The sequence below is a fragment of the Plectropomus leopardus genome, chromosome 22 (assembly GCF_008729295.1).
Source record: "Plectropomus leopardus isolate mb chromosome 22, YSFRI_Pleo_2.0, whole genome shotgun sequence".
Classification (NCBI taxonomy): domain Eukaryota; kingdom Metazoa; phylum Chordata; class Actinopteri; order Perciformes; family Serranidae; genus Plectropomus; species Plectropomus leopardus.
In genome coordinates this window covers 14,575,722-14,593,394 of record NC_056484.1, presented here as the reverse complement: position 1 = coordinate 14,593,394, position 17,673 = coordinate 14,575,722, and the positions used below count along the sequence as shown (strand labels likewise).

The 17,673-nt window shown below is 44.3% G+C and overlaps 1 protein-coding gene across 9 annotated transcripts in view; it reads right to left on the bottom strand.

Annotated features, from left to right (window-relative positions):
* sox5 (SRY-box transcription factor 5) overlaps nt 1–17,673 on the bottom strand; it is a 105,716-nt gene that overhangs the window by 42,819 nt on the left and 45,224 nt on the right. For 7 of the 9 annotated variants that reach the window (XM_042511192.1, XM_042511193.1, XM_042511198.1 and 4 more), the window contains 3 exons: nt 13,391–13,477; nt 6,395–6,567; nt 4,538–4,606 (listed from right to left, as the gene is read on the bottom strand). In XM_042511192.1, coding sequence (XP_042367126.1) covers nt 4,538–4,606; nt 6,395–6,567; nt 13,391–13,477 — 329 coding nt within the window. The remainder of the gene's footprint in view (nt 1–4,537; nt 4,607–6,394; nt 6,568–13,390; nt 13,478–17,673) is intronic. The other 2 variants (XM_042511197.1, XM_042511200.1) reach the window with 1 other exon arrangement.

Genomic DNA, 17,673 nt, shown 5'->3' with positions numbered 1-17,673 from the left:
CACACTCGTGTCCCCCTCATCCCTCTGTTTCAATATACATCGTGAGTGTGTGTGTGTGTGCGCTGCCTCTGTTCTGTGAAAATGTGTGCGTGTTCTCAAGGTAAGCCCTGAGCCGCTCGGCAGGTGAGCTCCTTTCATCCCCGTCGCGCTTCCCCGCGCGGCGGCAACAGTCGTCCCCGGCAACACCGGAGGGAGCCTCGGAGACAAGATGTTTAATTAGAATGAGAGAAGACGAGGGGCAAAGCAAAGGGAAGTTTGAGGAAATGTGCTCACCCCTTCGAGCTTAACAAGAAGGCCCCTAGCAGGGGGTACGAGTGTGTGTGTGTGTGTGTGTGTGTGTGTGTGTGTGTGTGTGTGTGTGTGTTGTGTGTTTTTATGTGCACACATGTTCTTGTTTGTAATTCTTTAGAGACCAAGTTGTGTTATACCTCCAGATTGAGTACAAAGTTACAAAGTGGGGGTCATTTTTTCGACTTCTGGTTGGGTTTACATTTAGTATCAAAATATGGATTAGGTTGTTTGAGTTATGGTAAAAAAAAAATAGAGATGGGACTTGGATTAAGGCTTCTATTAGTAACTTTTCATAAAATAACTTTTTTTCATATTTGCTGAAAATGTCGCTATATTCTGAAAGAAGTACACGAGACTGTGAAAAATCAAGTCCCTCCTCTTGTTCCTACTGCTTCAGATAGCATTTGCTAGAATCTACCAAGGTTTACCAAAAAACAAGCAGAGTCTCTCATGCAGCTGTCAGTCATGTTAATCACTCTGTGGTCAAACTATCAAACTAGGCAGCGCTGATCAAATGTAAATCAAAATTCTGTTAGACTAAAATGGTTTCAGAAACAGATTTTTGGTGTACTGTTTAGCTGTAAAATGAGAACGTTTGTGACCTGACTGCCATGTTGGAAATATTTGACGAAAGTACACTGGCTGGCCCAACTTTCTCATTTTACATTCTACTGAAATTGTGTTTATATGATGTTATGTGACATATAAAATAACTGATTCATTTTTACAGCTAGACATTCGACTAAAATATGTTTATGAAAACATTTAAGGTGAGAAATAAGCAACGCAGTAACAGAATCTTGATTCATGTTTGATCTGCTTAGTTTCACCGTTTGATCTCAGATTTTTCAGCCTCCGTTTTTACAATACAGGAAAAAGTAGGGTACCCACTTCCTGTTCACAAACTCTCATAATACAGCTAAACAGTGCACAGATTATGTGTCTCATTTAAAGCTGTATGAATACAAAGACAGTTTCAGCAAATACGAGAAAAGTTATTAAGTCATAAAAGTAACCAAACACAACTTTAAAGGTAAGGATCAGAGGTTAAGTCAGGATAAAGGTTAAGTGTAGAGTAAGTTTGGCCAAAAGTACACATCACGAGTTAACATAGAATTAGGTGTTGCAGAATAAAAGCTCCCTCAAAAAGTAAAACGTGAATGTTTGTGTGTAACTGCATGTATGCATGTGTGAGGGGACACAAAATAAATGGATCATAATTGATGTTAATTCTTGGATAATTCCAGGTAGAATCAATTAGTCAGAACGATAAAGAAGCAAATGGCTGACTTCTGGACACTAATGACTGGTGTGTGTGCATGTGTGTCCTGTTCATACAGTGTGTTGTCATTAACTTGTGTTGCCTGCCTCTGTAAATGAACTCGCTTGTTTGTCGGCTCACACCCTCACTCGGTGAGTGCCGTTGGCCTAAATAGCGGACACTAACACGCATATCGCTAGCTTGATTTGGGTTTCAGGGTGAGAAAAAATAGGAAACCGGACGCGAGGACAATAAATAATTTGTCCCCCTTTCATGAGGGATGTGTGTCAGTCTCCTCTCTTTTTCATGAGCTTGATTATTCGTTTCATTTCATCACCTCTTCCAAGTGGACGGTTGAAAGCATTCTTCACAGGCCTTTGGGGGTTTGGGCCTAACAAAGCCAAGGACGCAGACACACAAACACACGAAGGGACAGCTGAACTCAGCCTCGTTAGGGGGAAATGCAATCACAAGGGGCTTATCATACAGACACAAAAAAACGCACACATATACACACAGCCCAGCACACTGAACCTGGTGCCCTCTCTCTGGCAGGCCATTGTATTGTGGGATTGTGCGGACAATCTCTTCATGAATGATTAAGCAGTGTATTTCTCGACCAAGTCTTTGATGATGAGTGTGTGTTTGATCATCAGGAGAGTGTGCAGCGCTCTCTGTGACTGCGCGCGATACGTGTGTGTGAGCGCGTGAAGCCGTATATTTTTTTATGTTTGTACGTGTTTGTGCGCACTTTGATGTGTGTGATATATGTGTGTGTGTTTAGCGCTCCTGTGATGAGCCCTGTTGATTGTGTCCCCCTCTCTTAACGAGGCTGCCTACAGCTGCCCCTGCTTGTGAGAAACTATTGTTGGGCCCGTTCAATGGAGAGACGCTTGTTTGGGAAAAGGTTGCAAAGTCATGGGAAAAGAGAGCTTTGTCTCGGGCGGGGTCGCAAGGGAGTGAATCATGAGCGGACGTGTTTATAGCTTAACACACACAGCTGTGGCGAAAACACACACACACGTATGCACAGATGAAGAAATGGACGCTCGAGAATGCACAGAGAAATCCTCAGAAACAAACTTTTTTTTTTTTTGTCCCAGAGACAAAACGCGAACAATTCCGAATTTAACTCCCACAAAGCAAATAAACACAGCTGCTTTACACAGAAATGTGGACACACATAGACACATATCCCAAACACACACATGCTATCACAAGGTCTCTTATCACACAAACTGTGTATGGCTAAACTCTTGCGGGAAAAGGGAATGTCTGTGTTTGAGTGTGTGTATGTTGTGTGTGTTCCCTCTTGGACAGGGTGTCTCTTTATGATACAAAGCCCGGCTTTCTCAGCTCAAAATTCAGTGTCATCTGCTTTTACAAAGGCCTGGGCTTTTCGTTCCAAGCCACCTGGACCAACATAGAGGCTCCAGTGTAGCACCCAAAAGGACAATACCTCCATTTTTAAGTGTTACATATATACCCACCCATTTTCTAAGACACAGACTCACATTCAAAAGGACTTTCCGTTGATTTACTGATTTTTTTTTTTGTGTGTGTGTGTGTCTATTTTAGGGTTTTTACTTTAATGCTTTTAATCTACTTGACCACCTGTTTATTTTTTGTAAATCGAAAACAGTTTCCCTCAGTGGAAACTTAGCTTTTATTTACTTTTCCCAAATAAAAAGTCATAATACTTTGCATTTCCTAATATCTCCCACTGAAAGGAAGTCCTCCTGTGAATGCCAGGGGATTTGACAAAAGGCAAAGTAAAAAAAAAATGTGTACTCTTCTGAGAGGTGGTACTATGCCAAATGTGTGCAGACTTGTCGACTCCAAATGCCTATGTACTGTGAGACACACTGACTTTTTCAGAAATGTATTTCTTACTAAGTGTGCAGCATAAACTGAAGTGCAAAGAGAGGTAGAGTTATGGATTAATTATTACCTCTCTTCCAACACATGGTTTGAATAACTTGACTCTACTCGACTAATTTTTCATTCCGGGTGCTTTTTTTTTCTATCTCATTTTCCTTTGTAGATAGTACCCAATAAATGTAGGCAGGACTCTTAACTGACTGTCACAGTGACATTGCAAGAAACTGCCATGACATCATACTCAATGTGACACTGTGCATTGCTACGTCCAGCACTCGGCATCCAAAAAAAAACTTCATTAATCAACCATTTTTGGGCTGTCATTTTTAAAACTCTGGGTTGCATAAATTAAAAATTACAGTCTCGAATGATAGTAACTCAAAAATGCTGTGTTTGTTCAAGATGTCCCAGGCCAAGCTAATGATGATCCACAGCATTTGCCAATGGAAGACCCAGAACAGTAGAACACTTCGCACATCTATCTTATAATAGATGCATAGGAAGCATTTTAGGAAGTATAATGTCACATAATCCTAACATTTTGTTGGCTATAAGGTAAAGCCACATAATTAACCTAATCTGTTGTGAGCGTCTTGCCCAGCTCTTCTTGGCTACATCACTGCCTATTTGCCTCATCTGGATTTATACAACATTGCTGTTGTACTGCTCTGCCTCTGGAAACACCTCCAAAGTCACTTAAAAACACAATAGAATAAACATGAAAAAACTGTACTTCAGTGCCAGTTTGATGTGCAAACTTTGATTTATATAATAAGGGTTTAAAATATACATACTGTAGTGATTTTTTCCAAGCAGACTGGCCACTTTCAAGTGATTATGCAGTAAGTGTGTGTGTGTGTGTGTGTGTGTGTGTGTGTGTGTGTGTGTTAGAGGAGGAGGATCTATTATAAGTCAACGCTGATTCAGGCCCCAAATGCTGATGGCTGAGCAAAGAAAAGCTGCAACAATCACAATCACAAAATTGCCTTTGTGGGCCATGCAGACGCACATCAAGACACATCCACACAAACACTTGGAAGGATACATACACATGACTACACACGTGGATGGACACACACACACACACACACAAAGCGGCCTCACCTGGATTTGTTGCTGCAGGAGGTTGATTTTGTGTTGCTGCTGCAGAAGCTGCTGCTGTTGCCGGGCAATCTGAGGACGGAACACACGATACATTATTAGAATGTATAGTATGTTTGTGTGGGGGGGTGTGTGCTTTGGTTGTTGTGTGTTTTAGTGTGTGTGCAGGGGCCTGTGGGAGATGCCACACATCTACAGGTCTCTGAGGCCCCAGTTGCACGACAGAAGGTCGATGCCCTGGTATGAAATATTAAAGAGCTCATCTCATCTGGACTCAGCTCACAGCCAAGTGGACAACAGCGTCACACCAACACACTTACTGACATGAACACTTTACTAAATAGCTAATATTTTGGATTCTTATCTATCTACTGTTACTTGTGATGTATTTGTGCTCCATGTTCAAGTTTGCTCTTATTTTTGCATTCATTCTTACACATTCTGCAACAACTTTAAACCTTAAATATATTGCACAATAAGTCTCCAGTGGGTCATTGAGTGTAATGGAAGTATGAGAATACAGTAGCCACATACAGTACATTCATGTGCAGTCATGCTCGGTGCACTGTGATGCTGTATGCAGCCAAGGGCACTATAAGGCAGTGTGTTTGTCACAGGTGATTTGTCCTTACAGCTGTGCTTCTGCGTGTGTGTGTGTGTGTGTGTGTCCTCTTTGTAAAACCCAAGCTTTCCAGAAGCTAAAAAGCACAACAAAGAGGGAAACCCTTCTCTATGCAAATACCTGGCAGACTCTCGCCTGGGAGCTTGGAGTGTGTGTGTATGTGTGCATGAGTGCGCTACATCCGCTCCAGTGCTACATACCCTCAGCTTATTCCTGTGCAATGTCCCTGTGTTTGAGCTGCCAAAGGCGCATGTCTCTGGCTGTGTAGAGTATAAGATGTGTGAGTGTGTGTGTGACAGAGAGAAAGAGAGAGAGAGAGAAAAACCTTGTGTGATTTGTTGCTTTCGACCACCACCTTTGAGCCTACCTTAAAATCTGTGTGAGGATTTCTAATGACTATTTTTGATATTTAGGTGGTGTGTGTGTGTGTGTGTGTGTGTGTGTGTGTGTGTGTGTGTGTGTGTATGTATGTGTTTGTGTGTGTGCATGTGTATAAAACTTGCAAATAAGTCAGTAATCATGTATCTTTTTGACCAGGCACAACAGACACAGCTAGCACCAGACACATAAAGAACATCATAAAGACATTGGACTCTCATGTTAGTCGTTAAATTTTGTCTTGAACTAAAATATTGTCAACAATATTTAAATGTCCCACAATGTTGTGATGATGGATGCAAACGTTTAGACTGAGAGCAATGAACGGTTAAGTTTCACTTTCAATGTGCCTGATGTTCTGCTGCTCCGTCTGTGCTCAGAGTATGCCCTGCCCTCTGAGAGAGCGATGCAATCAGTAACTGAGGTATATTTCAACAGTGCTCCTAATGCTCGCTCCTAAAATAGAAAAAATCGTGGCAGGCAACCACAAATAAATGAAAACCCCTGGCTGCCCTGATTGTGAGTTTTGGTCACCTAACATCACAACCTAAATTCAACCAAATATCAACATCTGAAAAGTGTGACCTGGAGATAAACCTTTTGGGTGCCATTACTGTGAGAAAAATAAATAATAAAAAGAGATCAACCTATGAGGTTTTGTTTCGAAATATGGTGGATTACCCAAAGAATCAAGATTTCTACAGATGGATAAAAGTGCTGATCTGATAGAGGACACTCTTATTTTGTGAACTACAGCCAGACTAAATGACTACTGGGATGAATTTGTTTTTTAGCGTAGGCATTCAGTATACAGTGTTTCCAAACGAAGCCCTTCACATGCAGCGTGCCCCCCTGTATACCTGGTCCTGCTGCTGCTTGGCTAGCTCCATCTGCTGCCTCTGCTTCTCCATCTGCGAGGCGGCCAGCTTCTTCTGCTCCTCGTGGGCCGCCAGGAGCTGCTCCCTCAGGCTGCTCAACTGGCCGATCATGCCCATAAGCTGGCGCTCTTTCTCCGCCAGGCTGTCTGCTGTACCTATGAGGTGAGAGGAAAGGGGGGAGAGGGGTCAAAGGTGAGATGGTAGCACTATGAAGAAAAGTGAAAGACTTGTTTGAGGTTACGCTATAAAACCTTTTCATCGTTTAAAAGAAAAAGCTCTTTTTTTTTTTTGCTGATAATAGGACAATTTTAAGTGCTAATGTACAGTCAGCAATTATCAATTAATCTATGAAGATTTGTATAAAATGTGAATGCAACAGGGGCAAAAATCTGATGCTATGTTTTTTTTTTCTTTTAGAGATTTTCATGGCTATCCGGAGGCCAAAAAGGATTGTAGGGGTGAGGTTAAAGGTCAGAGGCATGAAGAAAAGGAACGGAGGAGGAAGGAACAACAAAGTAGTGCAAAGCTTTCCATGGCTTGTTGGTCAACCTAATATATGACTGGTTAGGGGCTTTGGACGCTGGGAGGGGGGCATGTCAACGGAAGGTGCGTTTGGCAAAGTGCTGCAGAGTTGTAAAACCAGATGTTGACTTATTTTCCTGGGCACGGAAGGCCAGCAGCGATTACTCAAAGCCACATCCATCACTGCCTTTATTGCCTTACTGAAAAAAAAAAAATAAATCTGGCTGGGGAGACATTTGTATACAGGCAAAACGTGGCGTAAAAAACAAATGTAAAATGTGAGCCAAATTCATGTTTAAAAAAGAAAAATAAATACATATAGGGTTGGGTTAAACTCCAAGTAACTTCTAAGAGTATTTGATTAATGGCAAATATGGAGATTTTCTGTGGCTATCACGCTTTAGTTTGAGGCTGTGTGTGTGTGTGTGTGTGTGTGTGTGTGTGTGTGTGTGTGTGTGAAAGAGAGTGGAAAAAAAGACAGAAAGAGAGAAGGCGAGTGTGTCTGTCTGTGTTTACCCTGCAGTCAGCCAACCTCCTGCTCACATTACGCATGGCCTGACCTTTGCCCTCACAGATCCTGACATACCAGCTCCATTACAAACACACACACACATACACACACACATGCGCGCGCACACACACACACACACAGAGACTTAAATCATTCAACAGGATGTAGTTAGAAAGAGGCGCACTGAGGCACAATCAGTCCGAGTGTGTGTGTCCATGTCTGGTCATATGTACCAATGTTTGCCTACATGCCTTTGTTGTGTGTGTGTGTGTGTGTGTGTGTGTGTGTGTGTGTGTGTGTGTACGTGCATGTGTGGAATAGCACAATCCCCCATTGTTCTTCAGCTGCTACCTTTAACAGGGCCACATTCCTGCGCCAGTCAAACCAGATGAGGAAGGAGAGAAAGAGGGAGAAAGGGAGGGAAGCAGGGAGGAAAAGAAAGAGAAGCACAACAGGGGATGAAAGGGGGGAGTCGGAGAGAAAGGATGGAGGGAGTGAAGGCGAGGAGCTGCTGACCTGCCCTTTGACCGCCCGGGAAGGTGAGAGCCATCCATTTGTCCTCCCTGTTAGTAGCTGCCGCCTCACGCCACCCCACCAACCCACCCACCTCCCCCTCCTCCTCCTCCTCCTCCTCCCTCACTTCCCTCCACGCTCCATCCATCCGCCAACAATGAACAATAAAGGCAACTGTCGGGAGCACTGGCCGCTGGAAAAATAAACACGCCGCTGTCCTAACTCACAGACCTACCTTTGTCGAGCCAGAAATGTGTGTGTGTGTGTGCGTGTCTGTGTGTGTGTAGCCAAAGCTGACCAAGACAAGAAAGAGCCTTGTGTTAAAAACGTTAGCCTGTTCAAATGGGGGGTGAACGGGAGGGGAGGAAGGGGCAAAAAAAAAAGGATAAGGGGGGGTTGCAAAGGTGAAACGATGGATCAAAGGAGTCTTTCTTGTAGGGGGTTCTTGTCGGGGTTAACCCCCTTTTACAGACACACACACACACACATCCATGCACACAAATGCAAACACAATAAAATTGGGTACTTCAGTGCAAAACTGTGTACGCCGGGGTCGAAGGACATTCCTCTAACCAGCAGCCTGGATAGTTAGGTGTGTGAAACGAAGACAAGCAGTCTATTCTTTTTCGACAAGCTGCTCTCAATCCCCCTCTCAGCTGCGGGTCTTTCATCAGTAAACCCAGAGTATTTGCAGAAGAAGACGGATCCAAGAAAACACGCTTCCTAACTGAGATGAGATTTTAGAAACTCTCCTACGTGGACGTGAGCTGCCTTGTCTCTCCCTCTCCTCTTTCTCTCCCATTCAGACTTTTCAGAATTTCTGCGGTCGCGCCATAAATCAGCACCGTGTCGGCTTGTTTCCTCAGCTGCTGCGAGGCAGGCAGGCGGATCGATAACTGGTTTCCTCCATCGGTTTACACACATTCCTCCTTAGGCAGATTGCTTACCTACAAACCCAAAGCAGAATCAACACAGACTCTCTCTTTTTTTTCTCACACACACCCATGCATGGCGTAATTAACCAATTTGTAACAATGTAATACTTGTCACCATGTTCGCAGTGCTAATTAATGACCTCGACTGCATTGATAACCCCCCCGCCTCCAGGTAAGGAGGGAGGAGCGGGGATGAGATGGCTGAGGGGGGAGGGAAGGAGGGAGAGGAGTAGAGGGATAAGACACAGACATGATAGTGAAGGAAGCACATGAGAGTTAAGAGAGGAGAAATGGAGGGACAGGCGACCGAGGTAGACAGAAAAAAGCAGTCTGGGAGTGTAAATAGTATATTCGAAGTACATATATATGTACCACCATAAAGCAATTGCTGTAAATAATCAAATTAACTTAAGATTAAGGTAATAAAATTAAGGTCTAATTAAAGCACTTGCGTCTTAGTTTGCAGTAACACGATTTTCCTAATAGTTTACGTCATTGATTGACTAGAGAGAGCTATTACAGTTGGTGGAACTGGAGGTCGTTGAGTCTGATCGCTATCTATACCCTGTCAAATCCTGTTTTTTACAAGTACATGTTGTGCAGCCAAGATTTATTCAAACCCAAATAACTGACAGTAAATTATTGGGCTCTGTATTGGCCATGCGGTACTTATCAGGACACAGAGGTTACGATTCAATATACTGCAATACTGTAAGGATGGCAAGATATTGCAATGTCTTTTAATATAACTTTAGGAAAAGTCAAAGTATAAATAACACATCACCATATGCAAAAAAATGTTAATTTTGCTAGTGATAAGCTGATACATTGGAGTGGAAGAGTCTGTCTTTGTCCCCTCACTGAATTCAAAATGTTTTTTGCGGGTCTGTGATCACAACACAGGCAGAACTCCTCATGAGTTTTATTTCTTTTCCTCAGCAGCAGTTTGTTGGGTCATTTTGATCAGTTTGTGATCACACCAACAAGCGCTGATCAGATCAAATCGATGGATTAGGTCACAAACAGTCCACTTAAAATAGATCTATGTGTGCAAAATTCTGACATCGCAATACTTAAGAGTATCAACATTTTCTTACACCCCTCATAAATTACAGTTGGGATTACAACATTCCCAAAGAAACTTGATATTCTGGGCAGAAGTTTGATAAAATGTGTACAAATTAATGCAGGACATCCAAAATATATAGATTTGATGGAATAAAGGATTTGGGGATTAAAAATTTCCCCCAGCGTATCATCATAGAGCTTTAATGATGTACTAAAACAAGACTGTGTATAAAACAGTGTGGAATAAAGCATGAGGGGCAATTCAAAAGGAAAATGAAGAGCTTAAGAGTTGAAGCTTTCCTGTCACTTTCTACAATCTCATGCTGCAGATTTAATGTTAATGGCACTATACTTCGGGGGCATTTATTTTAGTGCTATGAGTTCCATACTTGTGTGTGTGTGTATGTGTGAGTGTTTTGCTATATGAACAGCATGGGGCCTTTTACCAATGTTGCTTCTCAATGCGGCAGACAGAGTGAGAGGCGGTGGCTCAAAATCACTTTGTTCCCCACAAAAAGCTCTTCAATGGAATTCGATGGGGGAAAAAAAGTCTAGGGATGCACTGACAAACCAGAACAGCGCGCACATGTGTGCGTGCACACACACACACACACACACACACACACACACACACACACTTATATGTATGAACTGGTGCACTAACAGTTGACTTTCCATATATTTCTGTCCTTTTTTCCACAACCAAAGGCACAAGTTCGCACTCACAGACACACATTGTTATGTAAGCACTGTCTACCACACACACATGAACTCAGCAGCACATGCACATCCACTGCACATACACACGCACTCATACACACTCCTGATATTGCTCCCCAGCTGTTGGTGTGTGGTGCGCCAAGCGGGACGCCCCTACACAGAAATGTCAGCGCGGCAGGGAGCTGGGAAAAGGGGGTTTGATCAATGGAGCCCCCCTCTCCACGGCCACGCCGCTCCGCAAGGCTCTTTGATTACATATTGCTTTGCTTCCTAATGAAGCTCAATTACTGGAGGAGAACGACGGCTTTGCCCTGGAGTTACAGGGAATAATAGCCAGACTCTTCGACCTCTCTCTGCTTTTCTATCACATCTTTTCCCCCTCACTTTTTCTTTCTCTCTAGCTGACTCTCACTCCTGCCTATTCACAGCGCAGCCTTCCATTTTTTTGTTCCACTTCCTGCCCTCTGTCCTGCTCTGTCTGTCTCGCTCGCCGATGTTAAGAAGGGCTGGTGTGGATAGAATGGGTGATTAACACTGAGATTAACACAGAGCTGAGAGACGTCATTGACTGTTTGACATGTTGGTCAAACACTGGATGAGGCAGCTGGCTTGGTTATGTTCAGGGCAGTTCATCTGAGTTCAGTTCAACTGGATTTAGTCAATTTCAGTTTATTTCAGATCAATTTAACCTTGAATCCACGCTGTTTTTCCTCCTTTCACTCCTTTTAATTATAAGCTTAGAGCCGAGTCACTACATGCCATTTATTTTTACTTTCAGGAACTGTTGGCTACTCAGAAATGCCATCAACTGACATGTGAGTGGTTATACACATGATCTAGGGCAGTGTGTATAAAAAAAAGTTTTAAGCAAATTGTTTGGGTTTGTTTCCCTGTATGTATATATGTATATATATGTACACAGGGAAGACTTCCAGGGATCCAGGAATGTTTTTGTTTTTTTTTTTGCTTGTGAATATCTTTTGGAAAAAGCAACTTTAATGTTGCCATAAAGTCATTTAGAGTTTTTTTTACTGCTACATTTGCGTTTTGGTGATTCTGCACAATGAAGTCATGTTGCATTAGCTTTGAGAAATTCTGCACTGTAACCATGGATAAAGACAGCAACCACCTGGATCACATGTATTGATGCTGCAAGATATTATATCGAAATTATTTTGTTTAAAATAATCATTTTTTTAAAAATAATTTCTGGTAGATTTTAGGATTTAGGATTTTTTGTGCCCTCAAAAAGACATTGGAGGTACATCTTTTTAAAGATGGGGTAGGTAGTTTAATTATGGTGTCATTGGGTAAGAATCCCAATATAAACTTTGAGCATACTGCAATTTGAGTGCCCTGAGAGAAAAACAGACTTCTGTACCTCTTCTTGGCTTTGTTTTTAGGTTTGATTGTGATTGGCCAACAACTCCCTAAATGGAAGCTGCTGGCCAATCACAGGTCATTTCAGAGAGAGAGCATTCCTTCTGGCTGTTCAGCAGGTATGTGTGCACGTTCCTCTGATTCAATGGTGCAGAACTGCCTAAACTGCAAAGCAACCCAAAACAGGAAGATGGACTCATCAAAAAGAGAGTCTCAAAGAGAGTCTCACAGTTAACAAAATAAAATCAGTATTAATATTGGTAAAGTTTATGTGTCTACATTAGCTAAAGCCTCAAATCACAGTGTGTCCTCTGCTTCACTCCAGGGTGGGCAGCAGCTGAAGATTAATTTAAACTCAGTGGCTGCAGCGACCTGAATCCACCCAGCATAAACCCCAGCTCCTAGGAAACCCAGACAGCCCAAACTCCCTGCTGGATCAGCAAACTTTCTGTTGCTGCTGTTACACAGGTTAGACTCAGCACTGCCATGGCCGTCTGCCTGCTCTCACACCCAGCACTGGCCAGTTTGCGCTGGCTAAATTTGAGCTACTACAGCGTCCAACCACAGGTCAGTTTCTAAATCCGCTCTTCTCCCAGAGAAGCAGTCCACAGCAAGAGAAAGAGTGGGGCAAGGAGGCACTGAGGGAATGAGCTGCCTTCAACCAGCCCGTTCTCATTCCAAACTCTTTAAATAGCTTTGCTCTGTCAGTGCCTTTGGCGTAAGTGCGCAAAGCCAAAAGGCACCTTTCACATTCACATGGAAGGCCGCCGGATCAGCTGAGAACATGGCCGGACAGAACCTGTCACGTGACATGATACACATAAGAACAGGTCCTGGCAGTAACACTGCTGGAAATGACGTAATAAAAGGACCGCGAGGGCGCTTACAGGGTGGGTGGTAGGGGTCCGGTGTAGGCTTCACATCTGAATGCGATGCTTTTTTCTACACCTTACCATTTGCCTTCTTGCCCTAAACCTAACCTTGTGTGCTGTTGTTGCATTTGCTGTTGCTGGCTAAAGGCAACCACATGCCACATCATCCCACCATGTGCATATGTTTACATCATGGTAGTGGCGTTCTGGAGCATTAACAACAGACGCAGAGAGAGACTTAACTTGTAAAATGCAGACGTGGAAGTCCACTGACTAGCTCGTCTGGTGGGAGGGGCTTAGGACAGAGAGGGGAGAGCTGCAGGAGGAAGGCGTGTTTTCAATTCTGATGATTTGTTTATCTGTTTCAGAGTTCTGCCTACCCCAGCTTTAAGTTTAAATGGTTAATTTAATCCAGCTCACTTAAGTTTAGTTCTGTCATTACTTGGTTGTACCATACCTTTAATTTCTCCGATGTGCCCTGAGCCCATGGCCAAAAGTTTATCCTTCCAGTCCTTTGACAACAGCCTCTCAATGCTGGGGGCCTCTGTTTAGGGGGGGAGGGTGGGGGCAGAGGAAAGAGAGAGAGAGGGATTCAGTTGGCTGGCCAACATGACAATAAAGCTCATTTAAAGTCCATTTGCTGTAATAAAGGCAGCGGCAGCTCAGCCTAATGGCCGCATCAGCAGGAGAGAGAGGGAGAGAGAGGGAGAGAAAGGTGGAAAGGGAGAAGCTGATAATCGAAAGAGAGGAAATCTGAAGAACAAAAACAAGTGAGCAAAAGGGAGAGAGCGAGAGAGGCAACGCAAGATAAAGAGAGAGACAAGTGGAGGAGAGAGGGAGAGAAAGAGAGAGGCTTTTTCCCTCTCACCTGCTGCTAGAGAATCATTAGCCCTGTGGGCCCTGAGACAAAGAGGGCCTTAATGCACCCGCCACAATGGACACATTATCAGCTAGCGCTTTGTTTTCAACACACACTCCACAGACCCTTACACACACTAACCCCCCTGCGCAAACACACACATGTGCGCACACACACCAGCAGAATCACTAATTACACTCAAACTATGGTCACACTCACACACGCATGTACGCGCACACACAGTGGGGGAAATGGAAATGTCACACAAGAGAGCAAACACATGCAGAGATTCAACCCTACATGTGTGCACATATATGCGCTAATAGCAAACACACACATGCATGTGCACATACAGACATGCTGCCATCAACCCAGTCACCCTGTTGACTGTTATTGATGTGAACAAAGGGGAGCGAGGGACATGATGAGACAAAGGGAGACTGAAAGTGTGAAGCAAGAGGGTGAGTGAGAGAGTAGTCTATTTACTGGGAGCCATCTGCACTTGGGATGCGAGGCCTTGCGAAGGAAAGAGGTTTTACACTTTGAGTGGGGAGATTAACCCTATCAGCCAACGCAAACACACACACTTGAATGCACAAACACCCGCAAAACACACAGACACATGCATGCACTTGAATGCACCCACACTGTATATATAGCTACACACACAGACGTATACACGCCGGCAACTGCTGATGGTAGTCGAAAAGTTTGTTTGTCCCCGGATTATTTTTTTCCTAATAATGACTGATTTAAGAAAAAAAAGTCTTAATCTCACTGGTATAAGACATCTTGCCTGCAACGACAAACACACACACACACACACACACACACACACACACACACTAATGCTTTCCACAGTGAGAGACATGTCCGGTGTGTTGAGCTGAACGGCTTAGCACTTTTTCTCCCTTAAGTGAGACATGAGCGCACACACATAGCCGCCACACTCCACAAAATCAAAGTACTTTTACCCATCATCCAAACACATACAAACAGCAGCGCTTTGCCCAAACTTCTTTCTTTCCTCTTCATCCCTGTATTTTTTCCTGTCTGCGATGGAGTGAATGCAGCGAGATGAGGATGAGCAACCACCTGGAGATTTCCAGGATTTAAAATGACACATGATCACAAGCAAACAAGGACGTATGCGAGAGAGTGGAGACATACAAGCTCTGCTCAGACGCGCACACACACACACATACACAGCACCGCAGCGTGTCCTACATACTGTACCTCAATTTGTGTGTGTGTCTGTGAGTGTGTGCATCCCCAGAGGCCTGAATCAGGTCCTTTCCTCTGGCTGCAGAGCACTCACGCTCTGTTGATTACAATGGGCACACATTCGCCAACACAAGTAGATGAACACTGAACTTCGAGGCTGTCTCACTCCTTCTGTGCGTCATCTCTCACTCTTTTCAAATCCCTCCACCGTCCTTGGACTCTGACTGGTGTGTCCTTGCAATGCTGCCACTCAGCCAGTTAGTCAGTTTCAGTGCTGCGTCCCCTGATGCGCCCTAGTGCTTTCTGTCAAAAGCCACCATAGCCTTCAGGGACTAGGTTAGCAGTGGGGTGGAGGTGGGAGGACGACTGACGGGGAATCGGTTGCAAAAACAGGGAGGACGGAAAGACACACGTGTAGAGAGGAAGACAGAGTAGAAGAAAGAGTGTGCTCCTGTGCCCCCCCCCCCCCACCATGCAATGACAGCTGTCTCGCCATCACCCCAACAGGTGCTATTAGCCCCTGGCGCTCCCCCTCTCTCCCCCTTTCTCTCTGTCTCTCACTCTCATCTCTCCCTCCAGCCCCCTCTCCCTCAACAATGACAGAGGCTTTTAAGCCAAAGAGCTTTGACAAGTGAGAGGGAACAACAAATGGCAGTGTCGCCTGTTCTCTTTCCATTGCACTCCCTCTCTGTCTCCATCTCCTAGTTATTATTTTTATTTATTAACAGGGCTGCAGTTATTGTCCCCAGTGACAGGCCGGGGCCACTTTAACTATTAATAAAAGCCAAGAGGCTCTTTCATTGTGCAGCGGATGGCAAAATGGGAGGAAATGGGCAAGAGGAGTGGAGGAGAGAAAAGAGGAGAGGAGAAGAAGAGTTGGCATGCTGCAGCTTTTAGTGAGATGTTGATTGATGTGGTGAACACTATGAGAAATGAACCCTCACTGTCACCCACGATAAACACACAAACTTGTGCATCATTTTAAAAGGTGTGTTTGGACATCCTGGAACCGTGACCTCACAAAAATGTCCCGTATCAGCTTCTAATCCTGGATGTTTGGGCATTAGTTGGTGCATTAGAATACTTCAAACTGCCAAGTGCATTTCCTTGTTTTGATCTTTCTATAAGAGCGTGAAATATTGCCGCCATTACCTGACAATGCACAACAATAACAACCCGCCCGATGCAAATCAACTCTTGAAAGACTTCTTTCCACTTCGCCCACATCTGAGGATTTAATCAGCCCAGCGGATGGAAATGCACCTGATTTTATGTTGTGCAATATTTCATGAGTTCTTACAAAGTCTTCTTGACAGTTGGATGGAAACACAGCAAGTGTCTACTACTGCCAATTAAGGCCAAAAATCACATAATAAAGGAGGACAGCACAACACTTTCCATGAAAATCAGAGTAGCTACTCCCTGTTCTTCTGACATATAGGACGTGTGTGTGTGTGTGTTCTGTGAAGTAAGCGGGTGGAGTTTGGTGCCCACGCAGGGGTGTGGGCCGCATATTTTGCAGGGTGGGGTGTTGGGAGCTGAGGGTGAGGGACCCGTCTGCCCCTAGACAAAAATGAAGGGGAGAGAGTGAGTGGATGTGTGAGGCGAACAGAGCGGTAAAGGTCATGTTAAAACCCCTTAAATTCTGTTTCCCCGTCAAGCAGCTTTAAGGTTTGGAAAATTTTACTTACTATACACATTTTTATTCTGTATCAACTTGTTCCAGCTCCTTATTAAATCTATATGATGTTTACACTGGTTGAAATATAAAAGTTAATATTAATGTCTTTGTGACATTAATGGGACACTGGAAACTTTCAAAAATCTTCCTTCCTTGTATTGACTGAACGTACAACGGTTTTTTTCCAAGTGTATTAATTCATCCGAGGGTGACGTTCCCAGTCCAATCCCACACGGCGGCGCGAGGGATTCTGGGAAAAGCAGAGGGGGGAAAACGCTGACAATAACTCTGGAATCGTCGGCTATTATCTTGGCTCATTGGCTCAAACGGAGTCAAGCTGCTGCCCTGCAGCCGAGCCAAAACAACCCCGTCCACCTGCCGAGAGAGGGAGAGAGAAACTGTGTGTGTGTGTGTGCATGTGTGTGCATGTGTGTGCATATGTGTGTGTGTGTGTGTGTGTGTGTGCGCATGCGTGCGCGTGAGCATGAGCCCCCATCCGGCTTTTGGATCCACAGTGAGCTTTTGGTTCAGAAGCTGCTGGAGAGAGAAGGAGAGAGAGAGATGGGAGGAGACTCAACTTCAGTCCAGCTCGCCCCAACCAACCTCACAAACAATACCTCTCTCTCTCTCTCTCTCTCTCTCTCTTTCTATTTTTCACTCAGACGTTTTGCCCTGAGTCACCACAAGCGGCCAGCTCTATTTTTCCTATTATCTCATATTTGTGAAGCCTGGAGACCTTTAGAGGAAAAGGGAGGGAGTGATGGTGAGGGGGAGGAGGAGGAGGAGGAAGAGGGGGGTTTATGGAAAGAGCGAGAGCGCGAGAGAGAGAGAGAGAGAGAGAGAGAGAGAGAGAGAAAGAGAGAGAGAGCCCGGGCCCTCGGGTGCACAACAAAGGGACCTCTGTGCCAGCGCCAGGCCCAGCCGGGCTCAGAGGAGGGTGGAGGATGAAGGAGGAGAACGAAGACGAAGAGGAGGA